An 18319-nucleotide genomic window follows, 5' to 3' on the forward strand; every position below is an offset into this window, starting at 1 on the left:
GAGAGAGGGGGAGGGAGAGAGGGGGAGGGAGAGAGGGGGAGGGAGAGAGGGGGAGGGAGAGAGGGGGAGGGAGAGAGGGGGAGGGAGAGAGGGGGAGGGAGAGAGGGGGAGGGAGAGAGGGGGAGGGAGAGAGGGGGAGGGAGAGAGGGGGAGGGAGAGAGGGGGAGGGAGAGAGGGGGAGGGAGAGAGGGGGAGGGAGAGAGGGGGAGGGAGAGAGGGGGAGGGAGAGAGGGGGAGGGAGAGAGGGGGAGGGAGAGAGGGGGAGGGAGAGAGGGGGAGGGAGAGAGGGGGAGGGAGCAGAGGTGTGTGTGTATACAGGGTTGCGAAAAAGATGGATGGTAATTGGGGGAGGGGGTTAAGTCAGGCAGACAAAGGGTGCAGAAGAAGGAGATGGACAAACCAGGGAGGGAGAGGAGGAAATCTATAGAGAGGGCAGGGAGGAGGAGATGGACAGAGAGAAAGGGGAGAAGGCATGTTGTGCATGTAGCATTGGCAGGCACTGCCAGGGCTACATGTGAGGATAGAGACTGCTAAACAGAAAAAGGATTGGAGGGGGGAGGGGAGATGAGGGCTGAGCAGATGGCCACAGACATAGAACACACATTAAATGGACCATGGCTACATGTACTGTAGTGGCAAGGTACCCCAACAGTCTATACAGGGTAAGAGTTATCCTCACAGTCGCGAATTCTTCGGACAGCTTTCAACTGCTGTCGACTACAAAATCAAAACAATAGCTGCCAACATGTCAACAGCAAAACTGAGATATTTTCAGAGAGACGCTTATACACTCGCATCACCTAATGTATAAAGACAGTTCACATTACTTCATTTACAATTATAAATCGCAATAGGAGGGCGATTCAAATGAAAACTTCAAAAGTGCAATACTTGTTTCCAATTGTAACAACGAACAAAAAACATGTGTCATTTTTTAATGTATTTTTCCTGACACTGAATGCATGTGTTCTACTGCTTTGGAAATATTTAGGCAGCTAGCCCTAAATGTGTAAAAATGTAAGTTAATGCGGATGAGTAGGAAGATCGAATCTGTATGTTCGGATACAGTATTACTAGTGTCCTGCTTGACACAGTCCAGTCTTTTAAGTATCTGGGTGTAGCGTTGCAAAGCGATATAAGGTGGAAGGAACAAGCATGAGAGAACTGTGGTAGAGAAGGCGAATGGTTGACTTCGGTATATTGGGAAAATTTTAGGAAAGAGTGCTTCACCTGTAAAGGAGACCACATACAGGACGCTGGTGCGATCTGTACTTGAGCACTGCTGGAGTGTTTGGGATCCTTAACAGGTCGGATTGAAGGAGGACATCAAAGCAATTCAGAGCCACTAGATTTGTTACCAGTAGGTTCGAACAACACATATGTGTTACAGAGATGGTTCGGGAAGTCAAATGGGAATTCCTGGAGGGAAGGCAATGTTCTTTTCTAGAAACACTATTGAGAAAATTTAGAGAACCAGCATTTGAAGCTGACTGCCAACCACTTCTACTGCCATCAACATACATTGCACACAAGGACCACAAAGATAAAATACTATAAATTAGGTCTCATATAAAGGCATACAGACAGTCATTTTTGCCTAGTTCTGTTTGCGAGAAGAACAGGAAAGGAAATGAAAAGTAGTGGTACAGGGTACCCTCCGACACACGCAATACTGTGGCTTGCATAGTATTGTAGATGTAGATGTAGCTGTAGATGGTCAGAGAGATGGAAGGAGGGGGAGAGGCAAGAGACGGAGGGAAGATGTAGTGTGGTAGTGAACAGATGGAAAAGAAAGAGAAGGACAAGGAGAGGATCAGATTGGGGGGGAGATATTGTCCAAAAGAGGGGCAGAGTATATTGACAAAGAAGGGGGTAGGGAGGAGACTGAGAGTGGTGAGAAGGAAATGAACAGTCAGAGGTTGGTGGATGAGGTGGGCAGAGACATGAGGAGGAAGTGTTGGACACAGAGAGGAAGGAGGCAATGTGCGCAATGTCCATGTTGAATGTGTACGCAAGTGTAGCCACGGGAAAAAGACTAGTACATAATAAACAATTAGAATGGCAGAAAAGCTCTCTGATCAGAGGGACCTTAGCATGCAACTATTTTGTAGTCAATTAAATGCACCATCTAAAACTTATGTCTCTGAAGTTTGTTGGTGGCAAAATATTATTACATTTGTAGCTTTATGCATTAAACAAAAGAAGAAGAAGAAGCAGAAGAAGAAGAAGAAGGAGGAGGAGGAGGAAATAAGAGAGAGAGAGAGAGAGAGAAAGGCTCCACATGAGCTTGTCACTAAATTTCTGTTACCTCTTGCAAACCCTTTGAAATATTTTGTCATACATAAATAACAGTGACTAAAGTGCAAGACTTTCTGGCTCTAATGTTTTTCCAAATCAAACTGTATCTTACTCAATTCCTTTCTCTAATAGTTATTTGCTTATTAAGAATACCATTTTATTATGACTACTACTTTTCTGTGATTTGCATACCTGCAGCAAAGTTTTCTCAAGCTGCTTTCTGAGGGCTAATTTTGCTGCTGCTTGCCGTTGAGCTGGTGTCTGTGTGTCCTCAACCCTTGGACGCTCCTGAAGAAATTATAAGTTAGATTTCTAAATGCTCAGTGTAATCTTAATATTATCATAAAAATGTTACATTCTATCACAAAACTTGGGACACAGTCTTCAGCAGAAATGACAATCAACTTTCTTCTTGGTCTTAAAGTATTAACACTCTAAAAGTAGTTTTCCCATTATTATTCTAAACCTCCAGGGTAGTTAACTACCATAAAAGTAAGTATCAATTAAAGGGCTGAGCCAGTTGCACACTGCTGCATTGTCAAACATGGTTCTTGACTAGTGACTAGACATGTAAGGTTTCCCCACAAAAATTACATATACTGCCTGGGGAAAAAAAAAACAACATTTCAATTAAAAAAACTTAAATTACAAGCACTTATAGGACACTCACCTACTATTTTATGATAAAATATTGAATATTGTAGTAAGGTGTCATTCAGGTCTCTAACAATGGAAAAAAAGACGATCATAACAAATACAGTTAGAGACGCAGAAGTAACACGAATGAATTTGAGGAATCTCCTGAAAGTAATGCTCCTCTGTCTTTGGTTTTCTATACTTCTCAGGTCCATCTTCTCATCTTCAAATGTGTGTATTACCACAGTCTAACATAACAGTCACGACACTTCACCTTGATTTTGTTGCCTTCAGCACCAGCAGCGCTCCAAGCGGCCGGTAGGTTGAACTGTGAGTTCGGCGCGTTCGTGAAAGGGAATAGTGATTGTTTATTTTGATTTACACAATGGTTTTTACCATCGGGAGCGTTTGTAGTGCAATAAATTGCAGCAGCAATAGGAAGAAGACACCACAGCTGTCTTTTTTAGGTTTCCTAAAGATCCTGAGAGGTATATACCATCATGTTACTAAACTGTATCATCAGGATTCACTTGCAAATGTATCTGTATAAATCGTGAATGTTTCATTTTAAGAGCAAAAATGGCTAGACAAGGAGACCTTATGAAGAAAGACCCGGTTTACCTGTATAATAATATTAGGTTTTGTTCGCTACATTTCGAACAAAAACAGTTCGTGAACGCAGACAATAACAAACTCGTGTGAAATGCAGTACCCACACTGTTTGACATTCCAAATAAGCCACCTCAACTGACGAAGAGGAAACTGCCACAAATATACGACAGTCAATATAAAGCTGTAAAGCAGTCCTGTGACACAGAAGCAGCCAGTTCAACTCTCCATGTATTAGTGCCAGATTCGTGAGAATCGTCAACACAGACCTGCTTTGACAATGAAGTGGTTAGATTAAGTGCAGCTGTTCGTGTCTTACAAATGTGTGTGAAGTGTCAGAATGTGCTAGACTTCGAGCAAAACTATTATGGGACAAGGAAAGTGCCTACAGACAGATTGTTTGAAAATTATTCAAATATTTGGTTTTCCATGGAATGGAATGTAATCAGCTCATTATAATGTTTTCAGCATATTTCTCCCACTATTTGTAAGTTGCTTGTCCCACTTAGAATAATATAAAGATGAAGGTCGTACTTGTGGCAACAGACGACAATGACAAACACAATAGGCCTACAGCTGTCCATCACTTTTGCATGTAGAGGTACATGTCTGTGCATCTTACATGTGAATCTGTGTGTTTATATTCTTTTGATATCAATGTGGTACGCTGCAATTCTGTCCAATGTCACAAGTGTTTCTTCACGAATGTGTTGTAGCTTGCCACTCTATTCATGATTTTTGTCCATACTTGCGCTTATTTTAGAATCATTTTTAGAAACATATATGCCTTCAGATACTACACAAACCCTTGTAGGCAAGAAACTAACTCGAATAATTCAGAAATTACGTAGGAAATGGGTGCAACCAAACCTTACCTGCCGCTTGGAGCGCTAGTGTCGCTCCATCTGTCAAACAGCAACAACTTTTACAGCAGTGAGTATCGCAACCGTTACGTTAGACTGTGGTATTACTTCCTCTTCCACCAAACACAGCAGTCAGCCTTCAGCCATGCTCCTGATTAATGTTTCGAATTTCAATTGAGGAATCATCTCCCTTCTTTCAGGAGGTTCTCCCACAGGTCCTGTAAGACCCCCGAACAGTGTTGACGGGCACTCTTACCCAGCTGGTCTCTTATACAATCAATATGATTCAAATCAGGACTCACAGTATGTATTATTAGTCTCTGCTTCATTCATGAGCTCTGGCACAATTCTCACAACACGCATTAGTGAAAACTATCTCCCAATGGCTCGAAAGGCACAATGTGTTCCAAAAGGATTTTCTCCACATGCTGATGAGTAATACAGCTCCAAAGAACCATGAGGATGAAACTCATCCTTGCAGACATACCGATTCCTGTCTACATCTACATCCATACTCCGCAAGCCACCTGACGGTGGGTGGCGGAGGGTACCTTGAGTACCTCTATCGGTTCTCCCTTCTATTCCCGTCTCGTATTGTTCGTGGAAAGAAGGATTGTCAGTATGCCTCTGTGTGGGCTCTAATCTCTCTGATTTTATCCTCATGGTCTCTTCGCGAGATATCGTAGGAGGGTGCAATATACTGCTTAACTCCATGGTGAAGGTATGTTCTCGAAACTTCAACAAAAGCCTGTACCGAGCTACTGAGCGTCTCTCCTGCAGAGTCTTCCACTGGATTTTATCTATCATCTCCATAACGCTTTTGCGATTACTAAATGCTCCTGTAACAAAGCGTGTTGCTCTCCATTTGATCTTCTCTCTCTCTCTCTTCCATCAATCCTATCTGGTACGGATCACACACTGCTGAGCAGTATTCAAGCAGTGGGTGAGCAAGCATGCTGTAACCTACTTCCTTTGTTTTCGGATTGCATTTCCTTAGGATTCTTCCAATGAATCTCAGTCTGACATCTGCTTTACTGACGTCAACTTTATATGATCATTCCATTTTAAATCACTCCTAATGCATACACCCAGATAATTTATGGCATTAACTGCTTCCAGTTGCTGACCTGCTATATTGTAGCTAAATGATAAGGGATCTTTCTTTCTATGTATTCGCAGCACATTACACTTGTCTACATTGAGATTCAATTGCCATTCCCTGCACCATGCGTCAATTCGCTGCACACCCTCCTGCATTTCAGTACAAATTTCCATTGTTACAACCTCTCGATATACTACAGCATTATCCGCAAAAAGCCTCAGTGAACTTCCGATGTCACCCACTAGGTCATTTATGTATATTTTGAATAGCAACGATCCTACGACACTCCTCTGTGGCACACCTGAAATTACTCTTACTTCGAAAGACTTCTCTCCATTGAGAATGACATGCTGCATTCTGTTATCCATGAACTCTTCAATCCAATCACACAATTGGTCTGATAGCCCATATGCTCTTACTTTGTTCATTAAACAACTGTGGGGAACTGTAGCTAACACCTTGCGGAAGTCAAGAAACACGGCATATACCTGTGAACCCGTGTCTAAGGCCCTCTGAGTCTCGTGGACAAATAGCGCGAGCTGGGTTTCACACGACCGTCTTTTTCGAAACCCATCCTGATTCCTACAGAGTAGATTTCTAGTCTCCAGAAAAGTCATTATACTCGAACATAATACGTGTTCCAAAATTCTACAACTGATCAACGTTAGAGATGTAGGTCTATAGTTCTGTACATCTGTTCGACGTCCCTTCTTGAAAACGGGGATGACCTGTGTCCCTTTCCAATTCTTTGGAATGCTACGCTCTTCTAGAGACCTATGGTACACAGCTGCAAGAAGGGGGAAAGTTCCTTCGCGTACTCTGTGTAAAATCAAACTGGTATCCCATCAGGTCCAGCAGCCTTTCCTCTTTTGAGCAATTTGAATTGTTTCTCTATCCCTCTGTCATCTATTTCAATATCTACCATTTTGTCATCTGTGCGATAATCTAGAAGAGAAACTACAGTGTAGTCTTCCTCTGTGAAACAGCTTTGGAAAAAGACACTTAGTATTTCGGCCTTTAGTCTGTCATCCTCTGTTTCAGTACCATCAGAGAATGATTCCGACAAGGTGTCCTGGATGAAATATCCACAGGGAATAGTATTCCCCAGGCCTTCTCCTGACCCCCTCTCTACAGTCACGCAATTGCAGGCCATACCGGTGAAAACTGCTGCTCCCTTTGTTGTACTTTCCAGCCAAACTATTCCCTTGTGAAACTAGGTTGAGTCTGTGATGCTCTCTGCCGAGTTACTGGTCTGTAGCAGGTCTTCTGGATTGACGATCGGCTTTTTCGGAGAATTCTCTCACTAATATTGATCTCGAACTTGCTGGAGTCAACTTTATACCTCACGGGCAATAGTGGGAAAGTTGAGCGGAAATTGAAGTTGAAAATAGTAATCATTTCTTGCTGCTGCTGTTCTTCTTGGAGCTGATCCTGGTTTCCTTGCATAGTCCCTTGCATAGTCCGTAACTACTTACAGTTCTAGAAATCTGGAATCTTCCACCAATAAGCTTTTGCAGCATGTTGAGGGCATGTTTACTCCAGAAATAAGAATATGGTAATCACAGATGGAGCCTAAAAACATGTATGACTGAAAGGGGAACAATGCAAGGTTCAACAATGTGTGTTACTAGAATGGGAAAACATTACTGCCTCACATCCAGTGAAATGGTTTTCAGAGTATGAAGGCTTTCACGACCGGATGACATATCTTCTGGTAAACCTTCCGGGATGTAAGGAATAGTCAGTCGGCAAGACTCACCGGAGGAGAAACACTCCTCTGAAGATGTCCAGTGCAGCTCTGGACGAAACGTTAGGAGCTGAAGAGTTTCATGGACCATTACCTTACATCCCGGGAGGTTTACCAGAAGGAATGGTTTTCAGGTTGAATAGGAACGAACGATTAAGGCTTATAGAACAAACAACTGACGCTTCATTGTTTGCTCATGAAGCAAGGCCAACAACACACCAATAACTTTCACAGTCTAAAAATATAGGATAAAGTGCAACAATTTGACTAAATAGATAATTGCTCGTCATGTGTTGCATGTTGCATTTTTTATGCTAATGAGTGTATACTGGTTTAAGAGTTGGTGTCCCACTAGAATAGGTTTTCTCGGTACTTGTAGTAGCTGAAAAACTAGCTAGTCTGAGATTAAAGAACTGTAGCGACACTGTGAATCATGGAACATGGAAGTGACATTTATGAATATTGTTTAGTAGCACACTATGAACTGTACTTTGCTGAAACTCATTCACTGAGTACAATAGATACATTTGTTTCCATGAATGCCTGTCAGTATATTATTTTAGTATCTGCACTGGCATGACACCGCCATGAACTGTCACCATCACTATTCTAGCCAATAATGGCTCTCTGACTCACCAAGGAGCTGAATCCCAAGAGAGGGAATGAATCTTGATCCAGCAAGAGTAACAGAGTATCAAGTACACGGAAACCACACAGCTTGAGATGAAGGTTATGTCGATAGTAGTTCATCCTGGCCCAGCCAGGCCTACTGGCACTGGCAGGTAAACAACCGGATCAGTGGCTCTGCCCATGCCACATGTCACACATGCCCTCTGTGGCAGTGCTGGGAGCTATCCTGTTCAAATACTGATGCTAGTTCCTATGCATCAATTTCAAGGTCCAATGGTTGGGATACTGAAGACCTTCCACCTGTAAAGGCTCATAGGACTTAAAATGGTCCAGTTCATGCCCTTACCTCTGTTCCAAAACTGCACAACATTTCCCAGCACTGGGATGACCACTAAAGGCGACAACGCCAATGCAGCTTGCTCTGTCAGATGGGAGGCAGATTATCGGAGTTGGGGCGATGGTTGGTCCGCCGACAGGAGTGGAGGTGGGGACTCCACACAAGAAAGAAGAGGACATTGGTTCAAATTGCATAGTCTCCACAGTGGGAGGTGCAGGCGCTAGACCCACTGGCAACTTATTCCTCTCTCAAAGGCAAGACCCTGAATGTTGTGGTGGGGTCAGCAGCAGGGAAGCACACTGCAGCAAGTGGATGTCTCCCACCAGAAGCACACCAAAACCAACCCTGGCAGCCATCCCTGGTGAAAGCAGGAAGATCAGTCCCAAAACGCAGCCCCATGAGAAAAAACAGAGTAGGGTGCAACAGTTCAAGGCACGTGAAATAGGGTGCAACGAATCCGGAAGACCTGTGGTTGGTGCCCATGTCTACATAAATGTTCCATTTGATTACACCCACTAACCAGCGTCACCCAGTGCGTAGGCCAGGAAACTATACAGCACCATTACAGGATGAGGTAGACACAGGTTTCTTCATTCATGTCTTGAACACACGTACAAAGCACTCCACCTCTGAGTTAGACACTGTGTGAAACGAGGTGGTAGTCAGATGCTGGATACAACTGCAAATGCAGAAGCCTTTTAACAATTTCATGAAACAAATTGACAAACATTATTGGAAATGAGGATCTGAGGGAAGCCTTTGGTAGCAAAAATGACTGACAACACATGAACAATTGCTGTCGGCACCATGGAGGACAGCTTGGTAATGTACAGAAATATGACAACTCATCAACCACCAGTTACCACATGCGTCCCACAAAGGGACTCGTAAAACTGACATGTAACATGTCTCAAAGGTACTCCGGGACCAGCTAAGGGGAAAATGAATACAACTTTTTTTTTTTCTTTTTTCTCTCCACAGGTCGTACAAGCCCACACGAGGTGTTCCATACTGTGACTGATCGCCAAATAGTTGACATGACAACACACCAAAACTGTCATACGAGTCATACCCCAGTGCAAAACATGCAGCAGCCGAAGCATCCAAGGACGCAATGCTGTAGGGACAATAACTTGACAGCGCTGCTACTCCTTGGCAAGCCGGTCGACCCCCTGGACAATGTTGTGTCAATCACATAGAAGAAAAAAGTACACCACCTGGAATCCACTCCCAAAAGTGCGTGCTCAGAACACCCAACATGGCAACACGGACAGTAGAAACAGTTTTCCGGAAAAGCTGGTCAGTGGATGTGACCACCTACATCGTCAAAGGATAATCCAGCAAAGTTCGCTGCAAAGTGTCACATCCAAGGAAAAAACAAGAGCCTCCTGTCGGTCAAAATCTGGGTCCAGTACCACAGGCAATCAAGATAGTGCATCGGCATTGGCATGCTGGGCCACGAACTGGTACCGAAGGTCTTAAGAAAAATTACTAAGGTAAAGTGTTAACCTCAGCAAGTGATGGGCAGTGTTGTCCATGTTTGGAATGAGGGCTGAATAAGGAAACCAGTGGCCTCTGTTCTGTTATTAGCAGGAACTTCGTCCCACAAATGAAAATATTTGACACCCTTTTGTCAAAGCCAGTTAAGAAGACAGCAGATGTGTTCAACTCTGGAAGTGAAGTTACTGTAATATTAAATCTTGCCCAAAAAGATCTAATTTCTTCTGGTTCTCTAATGCCAGCAGATTGAAGATGGTTTTATGTGCTTGTCCATAGCAATGAAATCATCTTTGTTGAGCACCTGACCCAAGAAATGAGCCTTTGGGAAAGAAGACTACAGTTTTTGCAATATGCTATGAAGTGCTTTCTCCACCGTGTATTGGGAAACCACCTGCAGATTCCACCAGAGCTCCGTGAAGCAGTGTGCAGAGGCAACTGGAAGTATGCATCACACTATTTGCTGTGCCTAAAAATACTGGTCCCCTGACAATTTTGCCAACAACTACTCCAGCTGCGGAATGGAATAGGAGCCTGTGATATATTGGACACTGATTGTCTGCTAAAAATCCCCGCAAAGATGCAAGGTGCTGTCTGGCTTCTGCACAATCACCAAACTGATGGCCCACTGACTTGACAAAATAGGAGAAACGACACAGGAGTCCTGTTATCTTTGCAACTCGTGCTTGACCTTATCATTCAGGGCGAAAGTAATAGAAAGGGGTGACAAAATTAACGGATTGCAGAAAGCTTATGGGAGACATATGCCCAGAAATTTTCTGCCCGATGCAAGTTATTCTTGAACAGCTGGTCGTATAACTGTAGCAATTAGTCCAAATCTTGGAAGAGAACTGACAGACACTAGATGAACTTTGATAGCCATTTAGAAGCCAAAAACAGAAAAGGCATCCAATCCAAAAACATTTTGAGCCAACAGTAAATCACCCCTTCAAAGGAACACACTGTTTATTAAGTGACACAACTTGATCAAGTAGCCATTGCAATGCTGGGCAGCCCAACAGGCAGTCCACATCTAAGTTAATTAGGCTATCGGATGCTCCCATGCCCACCTGAAACTCAATCAGTTACCCACCCACTACTAACGACAGCAGAATACGCTGGGTCAATGTGTGTGGGGCATCAGAGATATCCCCCAAGTCCAGGTAAAATACTGCCGCCATAAGTTTACGTGATTCAACAATCTTAGCGACTCTGGCTAAAGAAGAGTCAGGCCAGGCTGAAACCTTAGTTTGAACCTCCAGGTCAGCAACTAAGTGGACAATCACATCCATATTAAGCACGTCACCTTATGAGCCAATGTACTGGGGACATTCAAAATGACACTTGTGTAAGAGACCTTACAGGTAAGTGATCCACATTACATACAACTGGCTGGGCAGCTTGTGGTGCTGGTTAAACTGCAACTATCATGCGACCACATGTGTGATGATAAGAATAGGGTGTAAGCAACTGATAAAAGTTCATCAGAACCGGTATATGGCTTCAAATTCGGAACAATTTCGTATAGGCCTGCACAACTGTACGCCAACAAGGCAGTTTTAGTAACTGCATAGACAATATGCCTGACCTGTCAGTGCAGTAAGAACTGGGGCAGATCTTTCTGTAGCCTTGTCGAATGGTATCAAGGGCAACGGGAAACGAGGCTTTTCAGCAGGCAGCTGGCTCACCAACAGTGCAGCATGAGAGCGGATGAATTTCGCATTCCGTTTGAGCTGTGCCTGGAGCTGCTCCTGCTGCGGCAGCTACTATTGCTTCGGGAGGTGCAACTGTTCCTGCCAGCATAGCATAAATGTCGGGTCCACGGTGACCACAATTTAACACTACAAAAAGAAAAAGAGCTTTACACGTGAAGACTATCCAATATCATCCCTTTAGTTACTGCAATGGCATGACAATGCTACAAACTATCACTTTTGGTACAAATGTAACTATTCTAGCCAACGGAGACCAGCTGGGGAGCTTAAGCTTAGAACACGTATTATGTTCGAGTATAATGTCTTTTCTGGAGACTAGAAATCTACTCTGTAGGAATCAGCATGGGTTTCGAAAAAGACGATCGTGTGAAACCCAGCTCGCGCTATTCGTCCACGAGACTCAGAGGGCCTTAGACACGGGTTCACAGGTAGATGCCGTGTTTCTTGACTTCCGCAAGGCGTTTGACACAGTTCCCCATAGTCGTTTAATGAACAAAGTAAGAGCATACGGACTATCAGATCAATTGTGTGATTGGATTGAGGAGTTCCTAGATAACAGAACGCAGCACGTCATTCTCAATGGAGAGAAGTCTTCCGAAGTAAGAGTGATTTCAGGTGTGCCGCAGGGGAGTGTCATAGGACTGTTGCTATTCACAATATACATAAATGACCTGGTGGATGACATCGGAAGTTCACTGAGGCTTTTTGCAGATGATGCTGTGGTGTATCGAGAGGTTGCAACAATGGAAAATTGTACTGAAATGCAGGAGGATCTGCAGCGAATTGACGCATGGTGCACGGAATGGCAATTGAATCTCAATGTAGACAAGTGTAATGTGATGCGAATACATAGAAAGATAGGTCCCTTATCATTTAGCTACAAAATAGCAGGTCAGCAACTGGAAGCAGTTAATTCCATAAATTATCTGGGAGTACTCATTAGGAGTGATTTAAAATGGAATGATCATATAAAGTTGATCATCGGTAAAGCAGATGCCAGACTGAGATTCATTGGAAGAATCCTAAGGAAATGCAATCCGACAACAAAGGAAGTAGGTTACAGTACGCTTGTTCGCCCAATGCTTGAATACTGCTCAGCAGTGTGGGATCCGCACCAGGTAGGGTTGATAGAAGAGATAGAGAAGATCCAACGGAGAGCAGCGCGCTTCGTTACAGGATCATTTAGTAATTGCGAAAGCGTTACGGAGATGATAGATAAACTCCAGTGGAAGACTCTGCAGGAGAGACGCTCAGTAGCTCGGTACGGGCTTTTGTTAAAGTTTCGAGAACATACCTTCACCGAAGAGTCAAGCAGTATATTACTCCCTCCTACGTATATCTCGCGAAGAGACCATGAGGATAAAATCAGAGATTAGAGCCCACACAGAAGCATACCGACAATCCTTCTTTCCACGTACAATACGAGACTGGAATAGAAGGGAGAACCGATAGAGGTACTCAGGGCACCCTCCGCCACACACCGTCAGGTGGCTTGCGGAGTATGGATGTAAATGTAGATGTAGATGTAGAAGCTTGGGAGAGGGACTGAATCTCGACAGGTGAGCCAATTTACAAGGGACCAGAATGTCCGAGCACCATCTAGACACAACCACGCTGGAAAGCACAACACATGCAACTGGCTCAAACAACTGAGAACCGAGTACACATAAACAGCATGGCACAAGGCAAAGGCTAGGTCCATGGTAGTTATCTTAGTGTTGAACTGCCAGGCCTATTGCCCAGTGACTCTGTGCATGCCATGCTTCACACACACACACACACACACTCCACGGCAACTGTGTGTACTATCGCACTGTGATACCCTTGCCACCTCCTCTGCATCCATCTCTTTGACCACTGGCGCAGACACCAAAACTATTTTATGAGGAAATTTAAATTTGACCAACATAAATCATTCGAAATAAGAGTAGCAAAAACTGCATCATCTGCTGTATCCACTCCCACATAAGAGTATTAATGAACAAAATCCAGAATAAAAAGGAAGAAATAAAAGATGAACAGATCATCAGAGTGGAAAAAAAGCAAACAAAGGAGGCAAAATCACAGGTATGCATCGATTGTGCAGCTGAATATTTTGAAATAAGACTAAATTACCATGAACCTAATCCAATACAAGGAAACAGCTTCAAGAAGGAAATAAATAAGGTCTGAAGGTGAAAATTCATACTAGGTCATAAAAACCATGGGCAGCCACAGCTCACTTTCGGTAATAATTTGCTGTTTTCACAAAACCTAAATGGAAATTACATAAATATGGAGATACCAGTAAACCCCCAATTCTTTGACAAATCTAACTCCCATGTATAAAAAGCTTCAAAAGTCTGATTAATGTAAGTCAATGTGTTAAATACACGGTGTTTACACAAGCAAACAAATAAAATTGCTGGATTTTTCCCAGATTTCCCAGTTAAAAATGACTTATCTCCAGGTGAAAATACCTGTTTTTCTGCGAAAAAACACAGTTTCTCCCTGTTAAGTAACAGTATACCTTCCCTCGGAACTGAAACATATCAATCCTCTGAATCATACAGGTTTTATACACCAACGAAGAACTTCCCAGCACTTTCTTTGCCGATGGGGGGGGGCATGTGTTGGGAACATCTTTGATGCACAAAAACAGTACACTGCATATTTTTGTATACCAAAAGCGTAATTCGAATTCCATCAAGCACAGCACATGTTCCTGAAGCACTGAAATCGCTCATGTTATCTCACCAGCAAATGACAGCAAGTATTCAAGTATTTATAGTATAGGACATGTGATGTAGCGTAAGCTAACAGCAACATTACTGTTCTGTAGTGTGAACACACAAATAGGAAAAGTTTATGGTTTAAATTACTATACTAACAGCATAGCTACAAGAAAAGCTGAGCTTTCACATACAATATTGGTCTTTTTTAGCATATACACCAAATGCAAATGTGCTGGTAAAACATGAAATAATGGTGTCTTGTGAGCCCAAAATTTATTAAGTGGCTGGCCTCAAAGTCCTCAGGTTTGAATGGGAGTCAAATGCTATGTGATTTAAGAAATTCATCACAATGTCTCACAAGTAACATAATTCATCTTGCGTAAAAGAAAATTTACTTTGAAAGTAACACTTCTCAAACACCATTTGCAAAATTTTCCCACAACCTGTTAGAAGTTTTAGGTTCATCTGAGCAGCTGCCTGAGAGCACCAGATGACAGGTGTTACTGAGCATACGTAGCTACGATGACATAGGAGATGACGTAGGAAGCCCTTGCTTGGTGTTTCCTCTGCTCAGACACCTTTCATCGTATTTCTGTCTGGATCTTCATATTTAGCGGGATGTCACGTGAGCATGTGCAACAGTGTGGCATGTGGTTTGGAGGGGACATGAAGAGTGGGCAATTGCTTTATACACCTTATCCAGATAAGGAATGAAAAATTAGAGAGCAGGTCTTGGCACAATATTCATTTCAGAACTAGACGCTACAACTCGAAGTACCTTAATATTTCACTATGTCACTATGTGGAGACTTTAACATAGTTTTTTTTTTTACTCTCTCTCCACACTCGGCAATATTGTTATTCAGGATTTTCAATCAAGTTTATGTCCACACAATATGTATTAGTACATGAATTGATTTTTTACACACACACACACACACACACACACACACACACACACACACACACACACACACGTTTCCATTGCATTTCTCAATAAAAGAAAACAGGAATTGTTGATATTCAAGTTACAAAAATAATTATTTGACACTTTACAACAACAACTGGGCTCATAGCAGAAATATTGCATTGTTGTCCTATGCATGGTCTTGATGCTATTGTCCGAGAATGAATTCCTCAGATCTGTTACTCAGATGTGTTTCTGTGTTTAGTAGACCTCTGATATGAGTAACCTGACAGTAAGTGCCACACAAAAGATTATCTCTATTCACGTTATATTACTCACGCTTTTACTTTATTTTATCATCATAATCATGTTCACCACACCATTAGTTGCTGAATTCAATGAAAAAGATGTCTTAACTACATACCTGTTCTTGAACTTGAGGCACTGGCGTGCTTACAGTACTTTTGTTTTCCACATTTCCGAGCAGCTTAAAATATAGTAAAAATATATGTATTTTATATCACTATTTCATAGGTAACAAAAACTTAACTAGTGAATTGAGAAACAGAAACATACACGCAAGAACTATGGCACATATACTAAACTGAACACAAAATAAATCCGGAGACATTTAATTGGCAGAAAATAAAAGGAACATCATGTTTCCGTTTCCACACAGTACAGCACAACAAAACATAAGTAAGACAACACAAATTTAAAAACCATTTTCCAACAAAAACAAGGCAATTAAAGATGAGGATCACAACAAACGAGGGTATTTTAATTTATACTGACTAAAGCCAAGAGTTCAATATCCTTACCGAATAGCAACATGTGCCACCTGCAGCTTATGAAAGGAAGTCTCATGAGACAAACTATTTGCCACAATAATTTTAACTAGACTTTCATATCTACCCCGGAATTTTGACATTCTGAAGGCCAAAATTTTATTTTGTTCTGGTCTTGTGAACTATTATAGCCAACTTCAGTAATGAACAACACAATATTCAAACTAATTGAAAATCTAATGAACAATATGAAACACTACCTGATTAAAAACTTAGAGAGTAACAAGAAACAATAATGTTCCATCCGGCGAGGTAGATCAAATTTATACACATCGAAATTTTCTGCCAATTAATTGTTAATAATCTAACAGTATTTTTGTCTTCTCTGAACACTTTTCATTGTTGTGCAACTGTTTTCCTGTCAGGATATGTGCTGACTGGTCAGTTTCAGACACTGTACTCATTTCCATTCCATTACAACACCGCCTTTATTTGTTATCACTAAAAGTACTAAAAAGCTACTTTAGGATGTAAAATGCATTCATTTTCTTTTTGGATAGTTCAGTCATTCATTATGGCTGTCTGAATGTCAAATTGACACTCTGGCTGCTTCATTTTCACAGAAATCATGTCTTTTGGATGGGGTGTGCTTTGTCATGACAGGCTACAGAAAACACAAGTTTCTCAATCCAAAACAGAAAATGTTGTTTGAAGAAAATAATACTAAAGTTCAAGGGGATTTTGGAGATTAAACTGCCATAGATAATAATTACAAACTTGAAGTTCAACAGGAAGATTCAGAAACAGAGGAAGATGACAAGCATTTGATGGAAACAACGATTTCTATGCTGGAAGAAACAAAGAGAGAAATGGAACAAAATTCCACAAGCACAGGCAGTAAGCTTCAGTACCCACAGTATTGTCTGAATCCTACCTGGATGTATGGCTTGGCGAAAGCTGTGAGAATACCTTATGTATGCAGGAATTGGCTCACTAATGACAACATGTCGTTCACTGTGAGAGCTTCATTTTATCATGACATAAATGTACAACATATACCTGTTATGGACCTGAAAGCCTTCAGTAGCTTGTTGTTGTAAGCTAGTGTTAACAAAAGTGACAAACAACATCTTAGAGATCCGTGGTGAATTGATGGGGTTGGTAGCGAAACATTTTGCCTTATAATGAACATGAAAATGTTTCAAATTCATCACATGGTACCTTGGATTGGACAACTGTGCTACTCACCATGAAAAGGGGACATTCAGGCAAGATACAGCAATTTAGGAAATATTTTCCACATTTGTTCAGAACTGTCTGAAGTCCTATACTCTCAGAGAAATTGTTAAAATATTTAAGAAGCTGGGAGGATTCTGCAGAATTTGTCACTTTCATCAACAAATACTCAGCAAATCAAACCAGTATATGGTTACGACCAAACGGATTATACTGCATTAATAACAAACACTTCGGTTGATGATTTTGAGTATGCGAATGTATTGATTAGTCGGGTCAAAATGTGATGGCAGGCAACTGGTTTACCAGTATCAGTTTTATAGAGGAGTTACCATGAAAACATATTTGTTTTGTTGGGACGATGAAGGAAAAATAGCTTGAGATTTGTCTGGAATTTACCACTAATAAAGGAATAGCTGTTAACAGTTTACTTTTTAGCTTTAAGAAGGGATGTACTGTAGTTTTCTATCGCTCTTAAAAAGGAAAGAGTGTGACCCCAGAATCAGTCTTGCAGGAGAATAGTTCAATAGTTGCTGGCACCTCAGGTATTTACATGAATCTTCTCTAGAGGCTAAAATGATGGCTAACAATATGTGAATAAATAAAAAACTGATAAGTTATTGTTCCAAAATTTGTCAAAAGCCTATATGGCTAAGGCATTTTGGAAATTTTAGTTCTGACTTGCAATGAAATGCCTTTTCTCTTAGCACTTCTACTGCTGTGGTACTCTAGTGTCATATTTGTCTTTCTGTAAAGACATCTGTCATTTAAAATGTGCTTGATTAGTTAAAATTAATAGAAAACAAGCTAACGAACAATGTGATCAATTTTATGCACTGTAGGTGACACTGTTGTGAAGAACACTGCACCCCACATTGTGTCACAGTGCCTTAAAGGAAACCTGGGCAGGGCTGCCACAAGTTTACCCAAGTGAAATTCCCCGATTTTGAGGCAAGTTTTAGCATTTTCCCCGATATATTTCAAGTCTCAAGGTAAAGTAAAGATATATGTTGACAAAAAAAGTGTAAGGACTTTTGTATTTCTCCCCCATGTGTGCAAAAATCTAAGTACTAATATCAACATCTTTTGCCATGAATTGGTTTAAGATTTAGAAAGCAATTAGGGCCACTATTGTTATTTTATTTAAATGAAACAAAACACATTTGGTGACAAAAATAGACATTTCCTTGGGACCAGAAGACAGATTTAAAATACCTTCACTGATTTCAGAAATAACCTC

At 41.7% G+C, this 18319-nt stretch overlaps 1 protein-coding gene across 6 annotated transcripts in view; it reads right to left on the minus strand.

Annotated features, from left to right (window-relative positions):
• Positions 1 to 18319, minus strand: part of LOC126272259 (transcriptional repressor p66-alpha-like) — an 87860-nt gene that overhangs the window by 33284 nt on the left and 36257 nt on the right. For 3 of the 6 annotated variants that reach the window (XM_049974985.1, XM_049974987.1, XM_049974986.1), the window contains exons 7-8: positions 15480 to 15542; positions 2491 to 2586 (exon numbers count right to left, since the gene is read on the minus strand). In XM_049974985.1, coding sequence (XP_049830942.1) covers positions 2491 to 2586; positions 15480 to 15542 — 159 coding nt within the window. The remainder of the gene's footprint in view (positions 1 to 2490; positions 2587 to 15479; positions 15543 to 18319) is intronic. The other 3 variants (XM_049974989.1, XM_049974990.1, XM_049974988.1) reach the window with 1 other exon arrangement.

Source organism: Schistocerca gregaria, chromosome 5, assembly GCF_023897955.1.
Source record: "Schistocerca gregaria isolate iqSchGreg1 chromosome 5, iqSchGreg1.2, whole genome shotgun sequence".
Taxonomy (NCBI): domain Eukaryota; kingdom Metazoa; phylum Arthropoda; class Insecta; order Orthoptera; family Acrididae; genus Schistocerca; species Schistocerca gregaria.